The following is a 21576-nucleotide window of genomic DNA, read 5'->3' as shown; positions in this document are numbered from 1 at the left end:
TAAAATCACCGCATACTGCAATATTTGTTGCATTATTTGAGTAATTATAAATAAAAGATCTCATTCTTTTAAAAAACTGTACTCTGTATGTTTCATTATTAGGTGCATATATGTTAACTAAAGTTAAATCTATATCACCAATTTTAACATTGATTAGTAATTTACGTCCATCATTAGATCTATGTATGGCTAGAATTTCTATTTCTAAACCTTTCCGAATTAAAATGGATACTCCTCTGCTAAGGGGGGAATCTGAGTAACAATGTATACATTTCCCAGGCCATATAGAATTATAAAGAAATTCATTACGTTCGACATAGTGCGTTTCTTGTATAAAAGCTATAACAACTTTTGAGTCGCTAAGCCAATTATAAAATTTAAGTCGTTTTTCTTTTGTATTTAGACCTCTAACGTTAGCAGAGACAAAATTAAACTGATCCATGGTTTCTCATAAAAATTATGAAAATAAATGTGCTAATATATATAGATATACTACAAAAAAATACCGTAATTCTTACATTCAAGTGAAAATTGAAGCTCATATCACTGTCCGTCTCTAAAGTAATGGTCCTGTTTATAAGGAATGAAGATTTCCATCACCATCGCGTTTTTTGGAATCGCGCACCTGGCTTTTAGGAGAGGATTTTCTGCTACCGGAACAACTGCTTTGGAAATTGATTGTACATTCAAAGCTCTGTAAAATCTGAAATGAAATTTACACGCCCCTTTTATCGATTGGTTGAAACCTTCGTCAACCGAAGTAAATCATGTACGGCACGAAATAATCATGCTGGTGTAAGATCCAAATTCCGATAGAAGTCGATTTGGCTGATTCTTTTATCGAACGTATTGATGTACATTTACAATAATTTAGTTCTATTAGTACTTCTTACGATCAATGTATTAATTTGTTAAAAGATAGATGTAGATATATGTACAAGTATAAACAATAAAATGCCTTCTTTGATGATTCACGCAGGTTATGTATTATTCTGCATTCTCGCCACCTTCATATCCCGCATGAATCACCAAAGAAAGTATTTCATTGTCAAATAAATCAATTTATCCCATCAAAATCTTTAAATGTTAAAAATATAAGTTGAATTAAAACAAAACTTACAGTGATCGTCGGATTTAAAACTACAATGTTTCTGTTAGCATATTTATCATGTTCTAATTAAAGTAATGTAATTTGTCGACGTTCATCTTGAAATGTGTTGGCAGATCAATTTGCAGTTCATAACATTATGATGACTTTCTCTTAAACCCCCGTCACACTGGAGCTGCGTCCTCACGACGATCCGGCTGCGTCCTTAAATAATGTAAAACGCCAAGGTAAACGCAGTAGAGTCTCCTACAGCGCCGTAACAACGCAAAGGCATCTTCGTCCGTCGCGGTGGGATCGCCTCGAACATTTTAGAACGTCATGCGACGGCGCGCACTTTGAACATGCAGAAATTACGCGCCGTGGCTCTGAGTTCTGATAAACACACCGTAGAAGCGTAGTGAGGTCGCCGTGACAGCACCGTAAGATCTCCAACAGCGCCACGATAGCTCCGTCGGCGCGCTCAAGGAACGTAGCTAATCGCAGTGTAGACGCAGTGATAAGTCAATTGCGCTTGAACGGAGACCTCACGGAGTCCTTTGGGATCTTGCTGCGTCTCTATCACGCTCTTATTGTGCATCCACAGCTTTTGAACAAGTTTTTTTCATTTGACTGCGTTCACACAGCGACCCCAAAGAGCTGTTGCTGCGTTCATTGCGCTCTCTTGACGTTTCTTCTGCGTTTATACCGCGCTCCCACGGCGTTTCTAGTGCGTTGTCATCAAGACCACGAATACTTGAACAATGGCTGTATACAATAGTAAGCGATGTAATAATTATCAAACTGGATATACATGTAGATGTAAAAAGTAGCATTTTCTAATATTCCAAGACCTATCAATAGACGTAGATGGAAATCATGCCATTTAGTTCTGATGATTGCACATCTTTTCTATGTTTTTTAACAACTAATAACGGATCTTTTTTGTAGAGCTGACTACTAAGGGTTTTGTCCTAGTCCTTCACATATTGTTTAGAAGTAGTTATGTTTCAATTACAATGTACTTTTTCATAAAATCAAAACAATTTTTTTAATCAATTATTAATTAGTTGTAAATTCTTGTTTGTACAACAATTGTACAAATTAATATTAACCAACCAAGAAGTGAAGAACGTCTTGTTCACGCAGTCAGCGCGCAGAGCACGCCATGGACGCGCGGTAAAAACTCCTGGCACGTCATGAGCGCTCGGCGGAGACTCAGCGAGAGCGCAGTTAATCGCTAAGTAGAACTGTGTGGAGCTCCCTAAAAACGCCTCGGTCGCCGTCAGAACGTTGTGACATCTCCACTTGTAAAATTTTCTAATAAAACTGTACATTTTTTCTGAATTTTCCTTGCGATCCTATGACGATTCCATGAATTTTACAACGCCGTAAACACGCCATGGGGACGCAGCTTGGAGTGACAGGGCCTTTACAGTTCATAAAATTGAACGTCATTCAAAAGAACTACTTACTTTTTCTGACTAAAATTTGATAGGTTCGTTGCATTTTGGAGTCTGGTAGACCATCGACTTTTGCACTGCATGTCACATTGACTTGGTTGTTGTCTGCAAAAGTCAGCTATCTCAGGTCAAAATTAATTTCAATTATTTAAGCAAACGTAGATTCTAGTAAATGCAACATAAGTAAAAATCAGAGCACTTTTAGTAAATGGTTCAGTAACAGGTATCATGATGATAATCAAAAGTTAACTATGATATCATACCTCATATTAAAGAATCTATCCAAATTGATAGTGAATATTACCTGCAAAATATCAAATGAACGTAATCTCGTGATATTTATTTCTTGTCTTTTTTTGTTTTGTTTAGAATGTCTATTTGTGGAAGGGAATAAGGCAAATTGGAAGAAAAAAAAATTCGCGAGCAAAGTGATTTGGTTAAAGTTAACAACTGTCCTAAAAAAGATCTTAAAATCTGAAAGTGCTTCTTTTAACAATTTTACGCGAATATAATTTATTCGCGTATAATCAGAAATCTACAGTTGCAATAGCTTTAATGATTCTGTATTACGAAAGAGTACGAGTAAGATGCCTTGCTAGCATCAGGGAGTGATAGTCAATATGATACGACGAGAGGAAAATAACTACAAGACCGATTGATCCAACCAGTTGGATTGACTGGTAATCTCTCCTTCATAACCAGCTCCAGAGAACCTCCCCCGTGGGGGTGTTAAGGAAGCATATGGGCAGTTTAGCGTCTTATTTTGACTGTTATATTCGAAATCGTGAAATTAAATAACTATTTTGAATAAGATCAAAAACTTAGTATTATCTTTAAAATAGATGACAGTGCAATAATAACGGGTAGTACATTACTGCCGATTTGGTGCATTATCTCATGACAGCTATAAATAGCTTACGTATATTCCTTAACATTAAATGAGAAAGAACAACACTACCCCGCGGTTTCAAAAATAAAATAAACATACAAAGTGAATGCAAAACGTCTCAATTTAATCAAACCGCTGCTAGAATCCTATGTTCTTTTTAATTAAATAGTTATTCATCTGGCTCTCGTAAAGCCTTCCCAACTTTTATAAAGTTTGCACGGAAAACGGTATGTTGCATCAAAACAACACACAACATGGGATTCTAGCAGCACATTTATATTAAGCATTGATCAAAATAACGATTTGACGTATAAAATTTCAAGTATAATATATACGAGGTAGTGTTGTTCTAGTCGGATTTTTATATCGTAAACAACGACAGAGGAAAGCCTGGTCGAGAAATAAAAGCAACATACCTTTTAGCGAATGATTGATAAAGTTAACATCTTGCCCAGTATTCTTATGTTCAATTCTCAATAAATCACACCACAATGCTTTATTAGAGTTCTAAGATTAGTTATATTTTGAATATGTTTACAATTTACAATGCTTTCCGATCAAATTCACACGACATTCAACTTTTAATCATGACGTCATCAATGTGTAAATTTACGTTATACAAACAAATTCTGAAAAAAAATTGTCTTTTTGTATTTTTTATTTGTTTTTGGTCTACGTTTCGTTGCTGAGGTATTTGAATATGTACATAATAACTTAGATTTGGGATTTCACGGAAATACATGTAACTCAGATTCCATATGCTTCCTTAACACCCCCGCGCCCTCTTTAGAATCAACAATTTTAAGTGAACTTGAAGTAAATTTTATTACTCTAATACGTATTTTGTTTAACGAGACCGACATTTGTAACATAAAGGAGAAAGCACCTCAGCTGGTCTTGTGTTAGGACTGTTAGCAAAAAATGCAGAAAAGCTTACATGACTGGTTATCATTCCCTTACACCTAACATAGATGTCCAAGTAGCGAAATGGACAATTTACTCGCTTCTCACCGTGGCTGTATTTGATAGGGTATGGCAGTCGCCTGCTTCGACATGTGGGTTCAATCCGTGTACTCCAGCTCCTTCCCACAACAATTACCCCCTCGCACTAACGTGTGTGCCAACGAGAGATATTAATATAAGTTGTTGAACTTGTTTAGCAATCGTTGTAAAAAAAACATAAAGTTCATTTTTTAAACATTTTTACCATAATAACGATCCATGTAGCTACTGACCTCTGAAGTCTGTCTCCTCAGCTACAAACTGTCTGCCCATCTTGTCCTCTATATCCTCCATCCTTCCATGCATCATCTGGTCACTCATCGTGATGCGGACGCTTACTTTGTGCATGCTGCCAAACATCTGACAGAAGGGAGCATACCTGCCAGGTAAGACCTCTATCTGGTGAGGGGCCTCATTGTTGTCCTGGGCATAATCACTTCTCGGGTCAAACTTGAACATCATGCCTTTCATAAGTTCAATATTAGTTATACAGCCTACTCCGGATATATTGAAATTCAGGGGACCATGCAAATTATTTCAATATATCCGTATTTCAACACAAGCGAAATTACTGACGTGAAGCCGCCATTTTGGAAAGTTCAATCCCGATGTAAGCATAGAAAACCAAATCCGAACAAATTATTAGATCATCATTTATCTATTACAATAAACAGATTACATGGAACATTAGTCCTTGAAAGTTTGATTAAAATTATATCCGAAAGTTTTGTAAGTTTCGTTTTGTTACGATCTTCAACCTCATCATAATCTCGGATCGCATTCTTTGACGTTTTAGAAAAACGTTAGAGAAAAATCACCACACTCAAACGCTTCAAATATTGCTGAACGCTGCTTGTATATCATCGTAAGTGTACACGCGATTATCTCAAAATCCTTAGCTATTTCAAATTTAGGCTTTGCTCTTTCATCAATAGACATAACTAGTTTGTATTGAGCGTCCGGATATAAGGTATTTCTTTTTCGTGGGGTTTCCATATTACGTCTAGCCTCAATACATCCGTATTCGTAAAAACAAAAAATTAAACAGTGGATAAATTTTACTTTTTAATAAAAGTATAAAAACACACATGAAGAGAAACTTATCAATTCACACCTTTGTATATCAACTGGTCAGTCTGGCATAATTACTCACCAACCGTGAAGTTCAGCCACCAGGGAGAACTTCAATATAACCGGTATAAAAACAACTAATTATCACCTTTGGGGACCGATCAGTGGCTTCAATATAAGCTATATTTCAAAATAACCGATTTCATTATATCCGTGAAATCAATGCAAAGAATATGAGAGGTAAAATTTATATTTATTTCAAAATAAGCGGAATTTCAAAATAAGCGAGTTCAATATAAGTGGAGTAAGCTGTATATGGAAATTGACTCGATCGTTGGGCTCTATAACGATGATACAACAAATAACTTATGGATGAACCTTTCGTTCACCCTCTATAGGTAATAGTAAAAAATCATTTATAGACGTCAATCTTTAACTTCATATTCTTGATACGTTCTATGTTTTAGGGAAATAATACAGAGTAGCATAACTGCTAGACTATAGCGATGTTTTAGATATGATTTAAATAATACAGTAACACAGCCTTTTTTTTTAAGAAACAGAAGTTCTTGATAAAACATGCTGCAATCCATTGCTACAATTATTTGCAAAGAGATATATATATCAAAGATTTTAATGCTTTACATAATTTCTTTATTCACTTTCAGTTCATTTGCACTGCTATCTAATCAACATCAAAAACTACTGTAATGACCTATCAAACACCCCCTCCCCACAGGAGGAAAACTTTAGAAACATTTTGCTACTTTACTGTTTCCAACCTTTTAGTCTATAGCCACGGACTTGATGGCCACCAATTCATCTCTGATCCATTTCCAATCCCAATTCTTGATCTTCTCATACACCTCACAGGTCAGGTTACCTACATCTGACTTCTGAACATCTTCAAATATTCAAAAAAATATATGCAACTAAAATACTTTAACGTAACAATGGTAGTAAGAACATTATATTGCTGGTCTATTATTAGTTTAATCTGGTAATACGATTACTTATTAGGTTTGTTACTGACTGACTTCTGAAATATATCGGCTTGATCAATCTCATTGATGGCGAGGCAAATCCGAGCTGTCTATGAAATTGCTCAATTCGATATATTTTTGTAGTCAGTCAGTAAAAAACCTAAACAGTGTTTTGTTTTCCCGAGGACTATCACATGGAACATTATTCACAAAAATCGACGGTCTACGTAAACCCATTTATACAAGCCGCCTAACATCTTAGCAAAATTTAACTTTTTTAAACTCTTAAAAATCATCAATCCTACCTTTCAAATACTCTTTAAAAATTTTCGCTTCACAAATGTTCACTTATAATGGTTTTTCTTTCTTTTTTTTGCTATTCAATTTCATACATTTCCTCCCTTTCTTCTGCAGAGGTTTGATCAAATATCGACGCTGCTATTATGTTCTACCCCGTACAGAGCAATGTGACGACACTATTCAAAGAGCAACTAGTCTAATTTTAAAGAATTTCAAAGGGTACAATGTAACTACTCCAAATATTTTAAGAACTTAAAGTATGCGATTTCTGTATTAAAAGTTGTAAAATGTCGAAAGGGGTAGTCAAAGCATCGGCCACGCGGGGGTATTAAGGAAGCATATGGCCAATATGCCGTCTTATTTTGACTGTTGTATTCAAAATCGTGAAATTAAATAATTATTTTGAATAAGATCAAAAACTTAGTATCATCCTTTACAATAGATGTCAGTGCAATAAAATCGGGTAGTACATCACTGCCACATTGGTGCAATATCACGTGACAACTATAAATAGCTTACGTATATTCCTTAACATAAAATGTGGTAGAACAACACTACCCCGCGGTTTCCAAAATAAAATAAACATACGAAGTGAAGGTAAAACATCTCAGTTTAATCAAAACCGCTGCTAGAATCCTATGTTTTTCCTTATTAAAAAGTTATTCATCCGGTTCTCGTGAAACCTTCCCAACTTTTATAAAGTTTGCACGGAAAACGGCAAATTGCATTAAAACAACACACAACATGGGATTCTAGCAGCACTTTTCAATTTAAACATCGATCAAACTAACGATATGTATAAAATTTAAAGTTCAATATACACGGGGTAGTGTTGTTCTAGTCAGATTTTTATATCGTAAACAACGACAGAGGAAAGCCTGGCCAAGAAATAAAAGCAAATTTACATACCTTTTAGCGAATGATTGATAAAACTAACATCTCCCCCAGTATTCTTATGTTCAATTCTCAATAAATCACACCACAATACTTTATTAGAGTTCTTAGATTAGTTATATTTTGAATATGTTTACCATGCTTTCCGATCAAATTCACACGACATTCAACTTTTAGTCATGACGTCATCAATGTGTAAATCTACGTAATACAAACTAATTTCTGGCAAAAATTGTCTTCAGTGTTTTTTATTTGTTTTTGGTCTACGTTTCGTTGCTTATATATTTGAATATGTACATAATAACTAAGATTTGTGATTTCACGGAATTACATGTAACTCAGATTCCATATCCTTCCTTAACACCCCCGCGCAATGACAACCAAATTGCTGAATTTGAATTCTCACCTAACATAGAGATGTATGAGACAGTCACGTGCTATGTTTAAACCAATGAAAGTGACATTTAAGTCAAAGGGTAAACATAAAAGATTGTTTATGCGTGTTGAAGAATCCTAAGAAAATTTCGCCAAAAAACTTTTTTTTTTTAAATTTGAATAAATGAGTTCAAATTTTGCATTGCTTCATTTAAGCTGGAAAAATGATATGATAAGGGTAATTGAAACTACGGTCGAATTAACACCAATGTACTTTAATGTCCCTTGAACTTGGACTGCTACCTTTATTTCAAAGAATTGATCGGACCTAGTTACAAGAGTGTTTAATCAAACATTACCTTTTACTGTGAGTACGAAACTGATATTCTTCAGCTTTGGTCCTGCAAAAACTTTGCAGTTATATTTCGGGACGAGTTCAGCTGACAGAAATTCACAGAGAGAGGTCATTTTTTCGTGTTGTGGAACCACTTGACCTTCAGGTTGCTTGTAATGTCGAGAGCTCCTAGACCAGGGATGTTGCAATACGCCGTATAATTGTCACCTGGATTTATACTTGTGGATTGGGACGCTACAGTACCGATCAGACCCAACCTAACAGAAAGTAAACCCCAACTAAACCCTTGGTTTACTATCTGGGTTTACTCCGGGTTTATTAGAGTGGACCCAGAGTAAACCCAAAGTAAACCCAGAGTGGACACAGAGAGTAAACCCCAACAGAAGAACAGAACAGAACAACAACGTCAACTGAAAGCAGACGCTACGTCTGTATTCGGAATATACAAGTTACATGAATTACAGGCAGTAAGATGGTAAGATAAAATACAGGTTTGCTTCATACTTCAGTGCGTATAGGTGACCCCAAAAGCAATTCCCGAGTAAACCCAAAGTAAACCCCGAGAGGACCCACATTTTTAAAAAGTAAACCCGGAGAAAACCTAAAGTAAGCCCAAAGTAATCCCAGAGAGTAAACCCGGGGTTTAGTTGGGGTTTACTCTGGTGTGAGGTTGGGTCTGATCGGTACTGTACATAGACAATGTACGCATGCCTTACTAATCCTGACTGAAAGAAAAATCAGTTTCATATAACTCCCTTTGGATATAGAGATTAATGAAGTTTGAGATAATCTTGGTACATGTACATGTATGTACATATATCGTATACTTATAGAAAATATACCCTTTTCCGCCCTGTGCGATATAAACCAAAAATTCGCCTATGGGTGTGATATAAACCCTAGGGGTGTGATATATCAACCCCTCTCCGGCAATCTTCGGATGTTATATCCCGCCCCTTTCCGTTAAGTATCGGCTATTGTGACGTAGAGTTTGGTATGCACCGTTCAACTCCGGTCTCCGAGTTTGACGTCAAATAGTTACGTCGGTTTCAACTTCGTATACAAACAGCTGGCGCAAAAAAGTCCAAAAAAGTTTATCAGAAATGGAATATATAGACACGGGGCGATTTGTAAACAATAATCATTCATCATATGTTGTTTTTTATTGTTTCTTTGATATTTTCTATAAGTATATGATATAAAATCATAACATGGCTTTTTATATATATATCGCATCCTATATTAGCCCTCGGTCGCTGTATATCAGCCTTCGACCAATGGCCATGTAATAATCTATATATAATATACAAGTTTGGCTGCAATGGTGCTTTGTAGAATGCAACAAATTAAGGTGGATCTCTACACAAAAAAAGAATAAGAGATTTTTGTTGCATGCATTTGTCACTTATGATAGGCACAGTATTCAACAACAATATACTTCAAAGTACAATTTTTTAATTTTTAGAGAATTTGTGAAATATCAGTCTGGCCTGATGTTCTCTTATATGTCAAATTTCTGTTTTAAAATTTTTATGAAAGTGAAATATTATAAAGTTTGAAAAAAACAAAATAATCATGAATGAAGTTTGTAAGATTTTATTGGAATTCACATAAATATGGATATAAAATATGAAAAAAATTCTTTTAAGGCAAACTGCTGGATGAAATCCCCCACAAATCTGAAAATACAAACAATATTCGTTGTTAATGAGATAAAAGAAATGAATAAAATTGAAATATTAAAAGAAATATATAATTATTACTGCAAAAATATTGTTATGAAAGATCCTGTTTAAGAGTTGTCTTTTTTTTATTTTACTTTGTCTCAAATATCTTGGGACAATTTTTAATCCATAAAAGTCAAATTATATTTTTGATGAATGTATTATATATATTTAACTCTTTAAAACGAAATTTTAGTACATGTAGTTACATTGCCTTCTGCTTTTTGATATACAATAGCAATTATAAACAACTACCATATGCATATTGATACATACATTTATTCAGATGTCCATATTGATGCACCTGTACGTGTGGTAATCATTTTTTTCAGAATTCTGTCGTTCCCTCGTTTGGCTTGCCAATCCGGGCTTCCACTGCTATTGCTCCCTAGCTATATCTATCTTAAATAAAATACACAAGTTTAATGTTAGATTTTCAATGCAAGTCTTTTACCAAATTTTTTTAATGGGGAAGTTAAGATCAATTCAAGAGATTGTACTACGGTACTTTAGTTTTATGTTCATCATACATATATAGATTAAGTGAAAATATAATACCTGCTTACCTGTATCGATATGTATCACATATGTATGATCGTCTGTTGCAGATGACATAACAAAAATGTATTGCCAATAGCGGGGAAACATATTTAAATTTCACGTTTTCCGTACAAAACAGCTGACAATCAATGTTAATTCAAAGCTCAAACCACAAAGATAATTAACATATATTCTACGCGTTTTGGTGATGTCCTTCATATCTCATCTCCCTCGTTAAAAAAGTTCAATTAAACGGTGTATAGAAATTTTCTACCACGACATTATGTTATCAATTCGTAACAAAATGGCGTTTCAAACGGATGTTACACATGTTAATACGATGTAGTCTTCCACTTTAAACGCCAATGGCTGTCAAAATCGTGCAATGTGATCATTTTCTTTCTTTTGCTGCATGTAATCTTAACAATGCTAGAAAATGGCTTAATTTTCAATAATTTGATTCATGTATAACTATTTGTGTACTGTATCTATATTTCTAAACACGTTTTCAAAAGTTTAAATGTCAGAATTCTTTTGAAAAATGTAAACAAATTACAAAAGCAGCGCTAAAAATGCACATCGTACTACATTGATACTTTTAAATTTCTTGTAACAAATGACTCTGTAATGAAAAATGTACAAAGAAGAATATTAAATTTCGTAATTTCATAATAATATGGTATAGACGTAAAAATGTTACATAAGAAGAGCACAGAAATACTTTGTTATTCGGAAAAAATTTAATTCTGATTGTAGCTTGCTACACGATGGGTTTAAAACTATTTTAAATCGTTTAATGATGTTGTCAACGTCACAATGATATTAACATAAAAAAGCATCAATCATCGCTTATAACATATTAAATTATTTTAACATCTTAGAGGTAAAACGGCCTTATTGATATTCCTACACGAAAAACCTGAAAAATTAATTGGAATGAATTCAACAGTTGTAAAACGTTACACATCAGATAGACAGCATTTTAAAAAACGCATCAATCTTCACATGTGACATATGAATTTTAAAAAATTAAGGGTAAAACAGCCTTATTGAAACTTCTACACGAGAGAAGTTGAAAATTAAATTGAAATAAATTCAACAGTTCTCGATATTGCACTTTAATTAAACAGCTTTTTAAAAAGTTTCTCGGGATATGAGCTTTGTTAGTGACGTAATCAAATTAAATGTGAAGTCTGACTGGATTTTTGGGGATTCTGGTTGAATTTTGAATTTAATGAGGGGTATTGTTTTCATAGATATTAGACTAGAATATGTGCACTAACATGTTAATCGAGTAATATATATAATATGAAATCAAGACGTCTATGGGTCACATCACTCACCTGATCAACACTCCAGTATCTCTTTCAAAATTCTTTAAAATCAAGTTTTAGAATAGTGTAACGCTTCTCAAAATTGCATACATTCTCTTCTAGGTATACTTACATTAAAAACAATAAATAAAAAGAGAATAATTTAAACCTCGGTTTTAGACATCATATCTTATGATCTGTAATGCCAGTGATATCATCCTAGTCCTCAACGTATCAAATATAACAATGACAATGACATTGACAAAACAGTAGAAAAATTGGTCTTCATTTCAGTTAAGAAATAACGGTATTGAAAAATACACCAACTAACAAAGTTTAAAAATATAAATGTTACGCAGTACTGTTAAGGCTTACTATAAAAAATATCAACGGATATAAACGTTCATAAAACGATGCATCTATTTTTACAAAATGTTTATGAAAAGTTATCTAATCATGATATAAAATTGACATTAAATGAAACAGCATAGTAAATGACACTTAGTGTGGTCCCACGTGATATGTGTTGATTATTCTCCCGTATGGAGGTCATAAACAAATTTCAATATACCAAGAGCATACTCTCATTTGAATTAAATATTTTAAATGAAAATTTAATTCTACAACTCTAGTAGATTCCTAAAGTGCTGCTGCTTTGAAATTGATATGATTTGATATTTTACTATCTATTAATTCATTCAATAGATTTCATCGACACAGCAGCGCCTTTTAATAATTTAAACATTCCCTTAATTTATACCTAAAAGATCGTAATAATCTGTTAAGTGTATGTCCTTGTAAAAAGCGGATTTGGATAAGCTTCCCGATGTCAAACACATTGAACTTGTACATGAAACACTCCAGAAAAGAAATATTACACATTGTACATTAAACATCCCAGAAAAGAAATAATACACGTTCTAAAAAATAAATACGTGCTTGATTAAAACTAGCATCAAAAATAGGATTTAATGATATAAAACTTGTTTCAGATTATGCTCTGTTCATTTATAAAATGCATTTTCCATGTTAAAAAATTGATTGACTTGCCTCTCTCTACACATAAAATGCATCATAATTTACAGTATGATGTCACATCGACAAGTGCATTGCAATCGGTCAATTGTTTATACTTTATGTTATTGGACTTATTTGACTACAAAGTTGCACGCAGAGGTAATTTTAATGTAATTTAATGCGTTCGTACCCATAACAATTGGAAATTACTTCATTTTTTAGCATTTTAATGACTTGTCACAGGATGAATGACCATCTTTAAGTCCTCCTTAAAGATAGCTTAAAGGTGTTTAAAGGTAGCTTAAAGACGATCTTTAATTCACAGTATGATGTCACATCGACAAGTGCATTGCAATCGGTCAGTTGTTTATACTTTATGTTATTGGGCTTATTTGACTACAAAGTTGCACGCAGAGGTAATTTTAATGTAATTTAATGCGTTCGTACCCATAACAATTGGAAATTACTTCATTTTTTAGCATTTTAATGACTTGTCACATAATGAATGACCATTTTTAAGTCCTCCTTAAAGATAGCTTAAATGTGTTTAAAGATAGCTTAAAGACGATCTTTAATCCACCTTTAAGCTATATGTGTTGCTTAAAGGTGGCTTAAAGAAAGCGTACAGATGGCTTAAAGGCAGCTTAAAGACTATCTTTTAGCCAACTTTAAGCCACCTTTAAGGACAACTTATAAGTCCTTAATGTCCAAACTTCTTTATGCTACATTTAAGCTACCTTTAAGCCACCTTTACACTACCTTTAAGCCATTCAAAAATTTTTAATTCAATATTGTGCTTAATTTACCAACAAAATGTATTAACTTTATGAAAGGAAAGGTATTAAAGCGGTTTTTGTTCTAGAAAATAAAATGAAAAAAAAAACCCAAAACAAACAAAGCCCACGGCGAGAATTGAACCCGGACCCTTTGTTTACTAGCATCACCACACTTCCTCTGCGCCACGGCAACTTGCATATTTAAAGGGTTTTTATGTCCTATATATCAGTGGATATTGAATCAATGTATTGAATGTGTTTACTTGAAAAGATTTTGACAAACCATTGACAAACCATTCAGTTTGTAACAATCAATATCTAATTTATAAATTACATGCATGCATGTATTAAGAATGAAATACGGAACTTGGTCTTCAGTGAACAAAAATATTATACCTAAATGGAAACCGTTAGGCTCACTAGTAGGCTCTTAGTTAATAAATTTAAACCGAGCAGATATACGTTCATCAAATTTATAGCTATAAAAATGTAAGAAAGAAAATGAAATCATTTCTTTTATTAAATGCATTGAAACTATTAGGGTATTTGTTCAATTTCCCGATTTTCATGATCGCGGCGCCGTTCCAGTATGTTTAAATATTTAATTGTATACATGATTTTTAAACTATCAATTCTATAACAAACAATATTACCAATTACCGGTGACGTATTTACTTCATGTGGCAATTGCAAATGATGTATACATATACTTGTACATACAATTGTATGATGTACCAGGGCGGGTATGTGACATATTTATCCTTATACATGTATTTTTATAATTAACCCCTATTCATGATCACCGGTACATTAATTAATTAGCCTCAAGATTTTACTCTTACATACATGTATTGTTAATTTGTATACGTAACATTTTTGAAACCCAGAGCTAGGAAATAATACTTTGAAAATGAATTACAAATGTAAATTAACTTTTATTCACTAGATTTATCGTATACTCGTACATGCTAAGATTCAACGCCTTTAGAAACCCTGACGTGCACCTGGGCACACGACACACCTGTTGTGTATATCTTGTATATTCTGTGTTAGTTCCAGGAGTTTTCTTAAGTTGAACAAACAATAGACTTTAATTATATATACACGAACGTGCACCTGGGCACACGACGCAACTGTTATGTATATCTTGTGTATTCTGTGTTAGTTCCATGGGTTTTCTTAAGTTGGAAAAACAATAGACTAATTAGATATACACAAACGAACAAAACTATGTCTAGACAAACAAAGCAGTAATATCCTACCCGATATAACAAAGGCAGTTGAGAGTCTTTTCATCTTTAACATGTATCTAGCAGATCTAGAGTTAGACCTAGAAATAATAAAAATTGAAAAAAAAAATACAAACCTTAAACCGATTATCAAATTAAATCATGCATTTTTGGTTCATTATCTTTATTTTGTTTAATAACTTAATAACCGGATGAACTGAGAGAGAGAGAGAGAGAGAGAGAGAGAGAGAGAGAGAGAGAGAGAGAGAGAGAGAGAGAGAGAGAGAGAGAGAGAGAGAGAATGAGAGAGAGAGAGATTTCACCGATTAATTTATAATAGGAAACAAACATACTTTAATTAGTTTTAATGCACAGATTACATGTAAGATACAGAGACTGCGCTCACCCCTACAATAATTTTGAAACCCCCAAAAAATTATAAAGAATTTTATAACGGCAATCTGTGTCCATCGGAGCGGTGTTGATGATAGCGATCTGTGTTTAATGGAGCGACAATTAAAACCGCCTGGAACACCCCACCCCCCTTCCTTAGAAATCATATTATCACTCAGATGACCCCCTCCCATCCCTATAAAAGAGCTTTGGCATTTAATATATGTTTTTATTGTTCCGCTTGATCAAACTTGACTTAAAGGGAACTTAAAGATGGTTTAAAGACAACTTACAGGGAGCGTAAATGCCACTTAAAGATGCTTAAATGTGGCTTAAAGATGGCTTAAAGGTGACTTAAAGAAGTTTGGACATTAAGGACCTATAAGCGCAGCTTAAAGCTGACTCACACTATTCTTTAAGCCACCTTTACGCTACCTTTAAGCCACCTTTAAGGACTTGCTTAAACATTGTTTTTCGCCCTGTGTTGTTTTGTATGATGTCATAGTTAACATTTCGCGTACTTTCTGGTCGGCGCCACAACAAAGCAGACCTTAACAGTGTTTTGTATTGATTTGACTTTTAATAATCATAAGCAGTAAACAAATACAATTTGTCCTTGACTTTAGGAGATGAACATATTTAGCAGCTTACAAAATAATATCATTAGTGTAGTATTGTGTTTCTTAATGAAAAGATGTTTAAACAATTATCTATACACTTATTTATGAACTTTGAACAACTTTAGGGCTTATTATTTGGTAAGGGATCACACTTTGTAAAAGTAAGAAACCATACTATCATAGGATGCTTGCATAGTAATCTCAAAACATTTATATTTTTGTGGAAATTTAATTCCGTCTTGGGGCCCCATAATTGATCCATGGTCATAGTTTTAACAACTTAACAACTTAAAATCTACCTGTCTAATGTTGCTTGCATTGTGATACATGTATCATAAATTGTCGCATTGTAGTTCAGAAGAAGATTTTTAAACCTTTCCTTTGTTATATTTAACTTACAACTCCTCTTGGGTCCCCAGTATTGTTTCGGGAATTACAGTTTTAGCAATATAGGATCTATTCTTTCTGAAGATGTTTGCAAAGTAATGTTATAAAGTGCATTATTGTAGTTTTTAAAGAGAAGGTTATGCCTTTTTATTTACATTTAAGGTGTACCCTTTCAAAAATCAACTCATCCAAAAACTTTACGCGCATGTGTCCCTACAGACTCTACTTAAATTAATTAAAAAAATAAAGAAAGCAGTGTGTAGAAGATTCCATGTTTTGAATTTATATTTCACTGTTTGTTTTAAATGAAGAAATGTGTATGTTATTAATCTAAACCAACCCACATTCCACTACCGAATCAGAATCTTTTGCTTGCATTTTTAACTCTACGCAGCTGCGTCGTACTAGCAATAATATTCCTAGTCTTCATTTTTTATCAATCTTTTCACTCTTATTTCATTGAAATGGATTAACACCCTTTGTTAAGTTTGTACACTTTTTTAAAAACAGTAAAATATGAATCCGCTCGTTTTACTACAACCCATGAAGTGGATGTCCAGGGTCTCGCAATTATACACTTTCAAAAAGCCTGGAAGTTAAAATAAAATTTTTAATGATCTAAATTATGCCTATTTGAGATTGCTGAATCTATGGATTGAATTTCTATTAAAACTTTTCTGCTTAGGAAGTACAGGGGAAAAATTGCGTCAATGCCTCTAGATTGAGGGACTTGAAAATTTTAAATTTAGGCAAAGACCTTAAGATATTTCTAAACATGCAGTAATTTTTCTATTAAATGTATTCAAAAGTTACGAAAAAAATTAAAACGTAATATACATAACCACTATAGTATCATTTTGCCCGGCCCTAGATTCAAATCGCCTACCCCGTGGCACAAAAAGTTTACATTCATGGTAGAGGGCAACCTTGTCTACATACATTGTAAATGTGGATTAAAGAGGCTTTTTAGATGTCCGGAAGTGATTCCTTTTTTGAAATATGATCAAAATTTCACTACTTTGGCAATGACGCTATGGCCATGTATTACAGAAGTCATGAAATTTACAACCATTTTCCCCTTATCTCCAAAATATATCATTTGACGACAGTCAGTGTTTTTCGTTTCTTGCTGTTAAACTTGCTTGTAGTATGGACACATCCACACAAATGATACAAAGAGTATGGAAAAAGTCTTTTGTAGGCACGTAGAAGATTGTGATTGCAGTTTTGTCTTCATTTTTCTTTTCATATGTATTATTTGATTTTTTTTTTAATTGCCCAAACCCTTAATTGCAAAAAAAAACTATAACGCGAACAATGGAAAAAAATATTACGAGGGTCGGTTGCTGGGCCACTGCCAAGTTGCTGTATTCTGAAAAACAATCAACAAAATACATGTATCTTTAAAATAACAATTAAGAATATCGAACTACAAAACAACAGTTAATATATTGAAAGCAAAATTCGGCATGCATTGCAATGCTTAATTAACTTTCCTATTTCGTTTTTGTTTCATGGTGAAGTTAAATGAATGTGAGTAAAGAGAGGCATCACGAATTTCAGTAAAAAAAATGTTCTATAGTATTTTTTGTAAAAACACAATTTATACTTTATTTCTTTTTGAACGTTTCCCATAAACCCTTCTTTTACTTTTCCCGTCAACAGATCAGGGACGCAGTATCCTCATTATTTTTTCACTTTTATTAATCTGTCATCCCATTTACATGTACATGTACCTTTGAAAAATTCTTATTTGCTTTAAGGTCTTACGCAACGAAATAGCCAATCAAACTAAACTTAGTCAATTGTAGTTCCATATATTTAGAGACAATTTCTTTTCTTTCTTCCGTTTTTGGCACCTTATTTAAAGCCTATAGTATTGATTTTGGACCCAGTGGCTAGGAGAATTATTACTTTAAGGGAATTGTCACACTAATGTCAATGGAACTATTTTTTTTAGATGCGCATGATGCAACTTCCTTGATGGTGCTGAGCCTGTTTGTCAACATGTGGATCCCACGTGTACTTGGGGGTAGGTATGTTTACTCTCAATTATCTCTCTTATAAGGCGTTATTTTTCTGATCTAATTTTTTTCTTGAAGCATTTTACTAAAATTTCTCTTTCATGAAGTAAAGGCTGAGAGTATAGTTAATTAATTAACTGAATTAAAGCTATATAGTAACATATAGTGAAATTAATTCCTTGTGTGAGACCTTTAAACTTTAATAAAACGCTTTGAACAGTCCGATGGAAAAACATAAAGTATTTAGCCACATTTCTTTCATTTTTGAAAGACCAACTAGGGTCAGATATGTGCGTTTTAGACACCAATGCATTAGGTCAAAAGCTGCCACACTTTTATTGAAATATTGAGAAAAAAAAAACAAAGCTTTGGCCCGGTCTTACCTCTTGGAATTCTAAGCTGGTACTTTTTTGTCTGAGACAGGGGATAGTTGTAGACTATACTGTAAGTTGTTTTTAAATCATTCGCCGTCAACTGCAGAATCTCCAGTGTTGTTTCTATCTTGGAAATGGTTATTTTCTACTCAAAGTATATTCATTTTTAAGTTAATAATCTGATCTATGACGAAATCGCAATAAAGACGACACAATCAACTGGAGAGCATAATTACACGAAACTCCGACAATAATTCACCAATGACCATACTTGTTTACATATATTACATTTTCCAATATAGGTTTTCTAATGTAACAAGAGGCCCATGGGCCACATCGCTCACCTGAGGAACAATAGGTATGATAAAATCAGCTTCATGGAATTAACACAAACTATCTGGACAATGTACAATAATACATGTAAATCCTATATAAATAAAATCCATTTTCCCCTGGATATCCTTATGTTTATAATCATTACTCCCTTTTCTAACAGGATGATTTTATAGTCATATCATATGTTGAGTATTGCAGTTCTCAAAAAGATCCTTAACAATAGTTTATATATAGGATATAAACCTACATAAAACTCTGCACCTTCTTGTGAGGCCAAAGAATTGTCCTGGGGCCAAAGTCTTAACAATTATAAAGAATCATCAGTCTGATAAGGTTCGGAGAAGAAGATTTTCAAAGATTTACTCTATATATTCATATGTTAAACTTTGAACCCCCCATTGTGGCCCCACCCTACCCCTGGGGATCATGATTTTCATAACTTTGAATCTACACTACCACACAAGTTACAGCTTTCCTGGCTGATTAGTTTCGGAGAAGAAGACTTTTAAAGATTTAGTCTATATATTCATATCTTAAACTTCGACCCCCCGTTGTGGCCCATCCTACCCCCGGTGGTTATGATTTTCACAACATGGAACCTACACTACCTGAGAATACTTCCACACAAGTTTCAGCTTTCCTGGTTTTATGGTTCATGACAAGAGGATTTTCATAGATTCACTCTGTATATTCCTATGTAAAATTTTGACCCCCATTGTGGCCCCACCCTACCCCTTGGGGTCATGATTTTCACAACATGGAACCTACACTACCTGAGAATACTTCCACACAAGTTTCTGCTTTCCTGGTTTTATGGTTCATGAGAAGAGGATTTTCATAGATTCACTCGGTATATTCCTATGTAAAATTTCGACCCCCATTGTGGCCCCACCCTACCCCTGGGGGTCATGATTTTCACAACTTTGAATCTACACTACCTGAGAATGCTTTCACACAAGTTTCAGCTTTCCTGGCTGATTAGTTTCTGAGACGAAGATTTTTGAAAATTTCGTGAAAATTTTCATAAATTCCTAATTATCTCCCTTTGCAAACGGGTACAGTCCTTAATGTTCACAACTTCGAATCATCTTAGGCTAAGGATGCTTTGTGCCAAGTTTAGTTGAAATTGTCTCAGTGGTTCTTGAGAAGATGTTGAAAATGTGAAAAGTTTACAGACAGACGGACAGACGGACGGACGGACGGACGGACAGACAGACGGATGACAGACAAAATGTGATCAGAATAGCTCACTTGAGCTTTCAGCTCAGGTTAGCTAAATAGGAAACTATCCACTGATATATAAAACATTGAGTTGTGCAATAAATAGCACGTTCATTTTTACAGTATTTCATCATCGTTTAAAAAAGGAAGTAAATGAACTGAAATAAATATAATCATTTAAAGAATTTTCATTTGTTGTTTGCTAGAGTCAATTGTTGTGTTTACTTAAAGTACCCCACAAGGTACATTGATATTGTTTTAGCTTCCGGATATATCCTGTTCACTTGGCTTACCCTACAAGATACATTGATGTTGTTATACATGTAGTTGCCGGGCCTATAATCTTCACCAGTGTCCTCTCTCTTCCACATGATTTTGTTACAAGAAATGGCCCCAGTATCGGTCACTTTGCACATTATCTTGTGTCGCTTGTTGTTAACAATAGCAGAGGAATTGGTACACGTAAATCTAAGATCTCCTACAAAAAAAACAGAATCTGACAACAGCTGTATATTCTTTAAGCCGAGTCTAGTTTTAAAAGCTTTTATTGCATTTTAATTTATCGCATGGTAGTCAAGTTCATATTCAGTGAAAAACAATGAATTTCAGTTATCACACAGCACAAATAACTTTATTAATTATCATTCTTAGTCCAGAAATTAAACTGAATCTCTGAAAAAATGTGAAGTAATCTTTGTAAAATCAATGTATCTTGGTCTTGATTTTTTGGATGCTGCAAATTCACAACACTTAATTTTTGCAATCCTTTTGTACCTCTTGTTTTATTTTGTTTACATCACCATATGCATTCCTAACTTTATATTTATATCCATTAGGTATGATTCCCTCTTTTTGTTACAGAAATTGATTGTATAATCAGAGCTCTATATAATCTGAGAGGACTGAAATCTACAGGCCCCTTTTATCGATTGGTTAAAATCTTCAAAAACTTTAGAAAATCACGGACTGCATGAAATAATCATGCTGTTGTCAGATTCATATTCCCATAGACACCTTTTTTGATGATTCACTCAGGTTCTGTATTGGTCGGCATTGTCACTACCTCCATATCCCGCAAAAATCAAAGAAAGCATTTTATTGTTGAAATTATTCAATTGCTCCCATTAAAATCTTCAAACGTTAAAAAAAGGTTATTTAAAAGAAAATTTACAGTGATCGTAGGATTAAAAACTACAATTTCTGTGT

General features: G+C 33.7%; 1 protein-coding gene and 1 long non-coding RNA gene across 4 annotated transcripts in view; both read right to left on the bottom strand.

Annotated features, from left to right (window-relative positions):
• LOC117683709 (uncharacterized) overlaps nucleotides 1–21576 on the bottom strand; it is a 165436-nt gene that overhangs the window by 47962 nt on the left and 95898 nt on the right. The window contains exons 7-11 of one of the 3 annotated variants that reach the window (XR_010710480.1): nucleotides 20664–20848; nucleotides 18823–18958; nucleotides 17750–17787; nucleotides 10417–10542; nucleotides 9997–10095 (exon numbers count right to left, since the gene is read on the bottom strand). Coding sequence is in view for 1 of the 3 variants with exons in the window: in XM_066074099.1 (XP_065930171.1) it covers nucleotides 17750–17787; nucleotides 18823–18958; nucleotides 20664–20848 (359 nt within the window). In the remaining 2 variants the exon portion in view is untranslated. Of the gene's footprint in view, nucleotides 1–9996; nucleotides 10096–10416; nucleotides 10543–17749; nucleotides 17788–18822; nucleotides 18959–20663; nucleotides 20849–21576 lie in introns of those variants that run through there. The other 2 variants (XR_010710481.1, XM_066074099.1) reach the window with 2 other exon arrangements.
• The window catches only part of LOC136272470 (uncharacterized), a 148955-nt gene that overhangs the window by 75909 nt on the left and 51470 nt on the right, over nucleotides 1–21576 (bottom strand). The gene's annotated exons all lie outside the window — the stretch shown is intronic.

The sequence above is a fragment of the Magallana gigas genome, chromosome 10 (assembly GCF_963853765.1).
Source record: "Magallana gigas chromosome 10, xbMagGiga1.1, whole genome shotgun sequence".
Classification (NCBI taxonomy): domain Eukaryota; kingdom Metazoa; phylum Mollusca; class Bivalvia; order Ostreida; family Ostreidae; genus Magallana; species Magallana gigas.
Note: the sequence above shows the minus strand (reverse complement) of the source record. Positions and strands in the feature narration are given on the sequence as shown.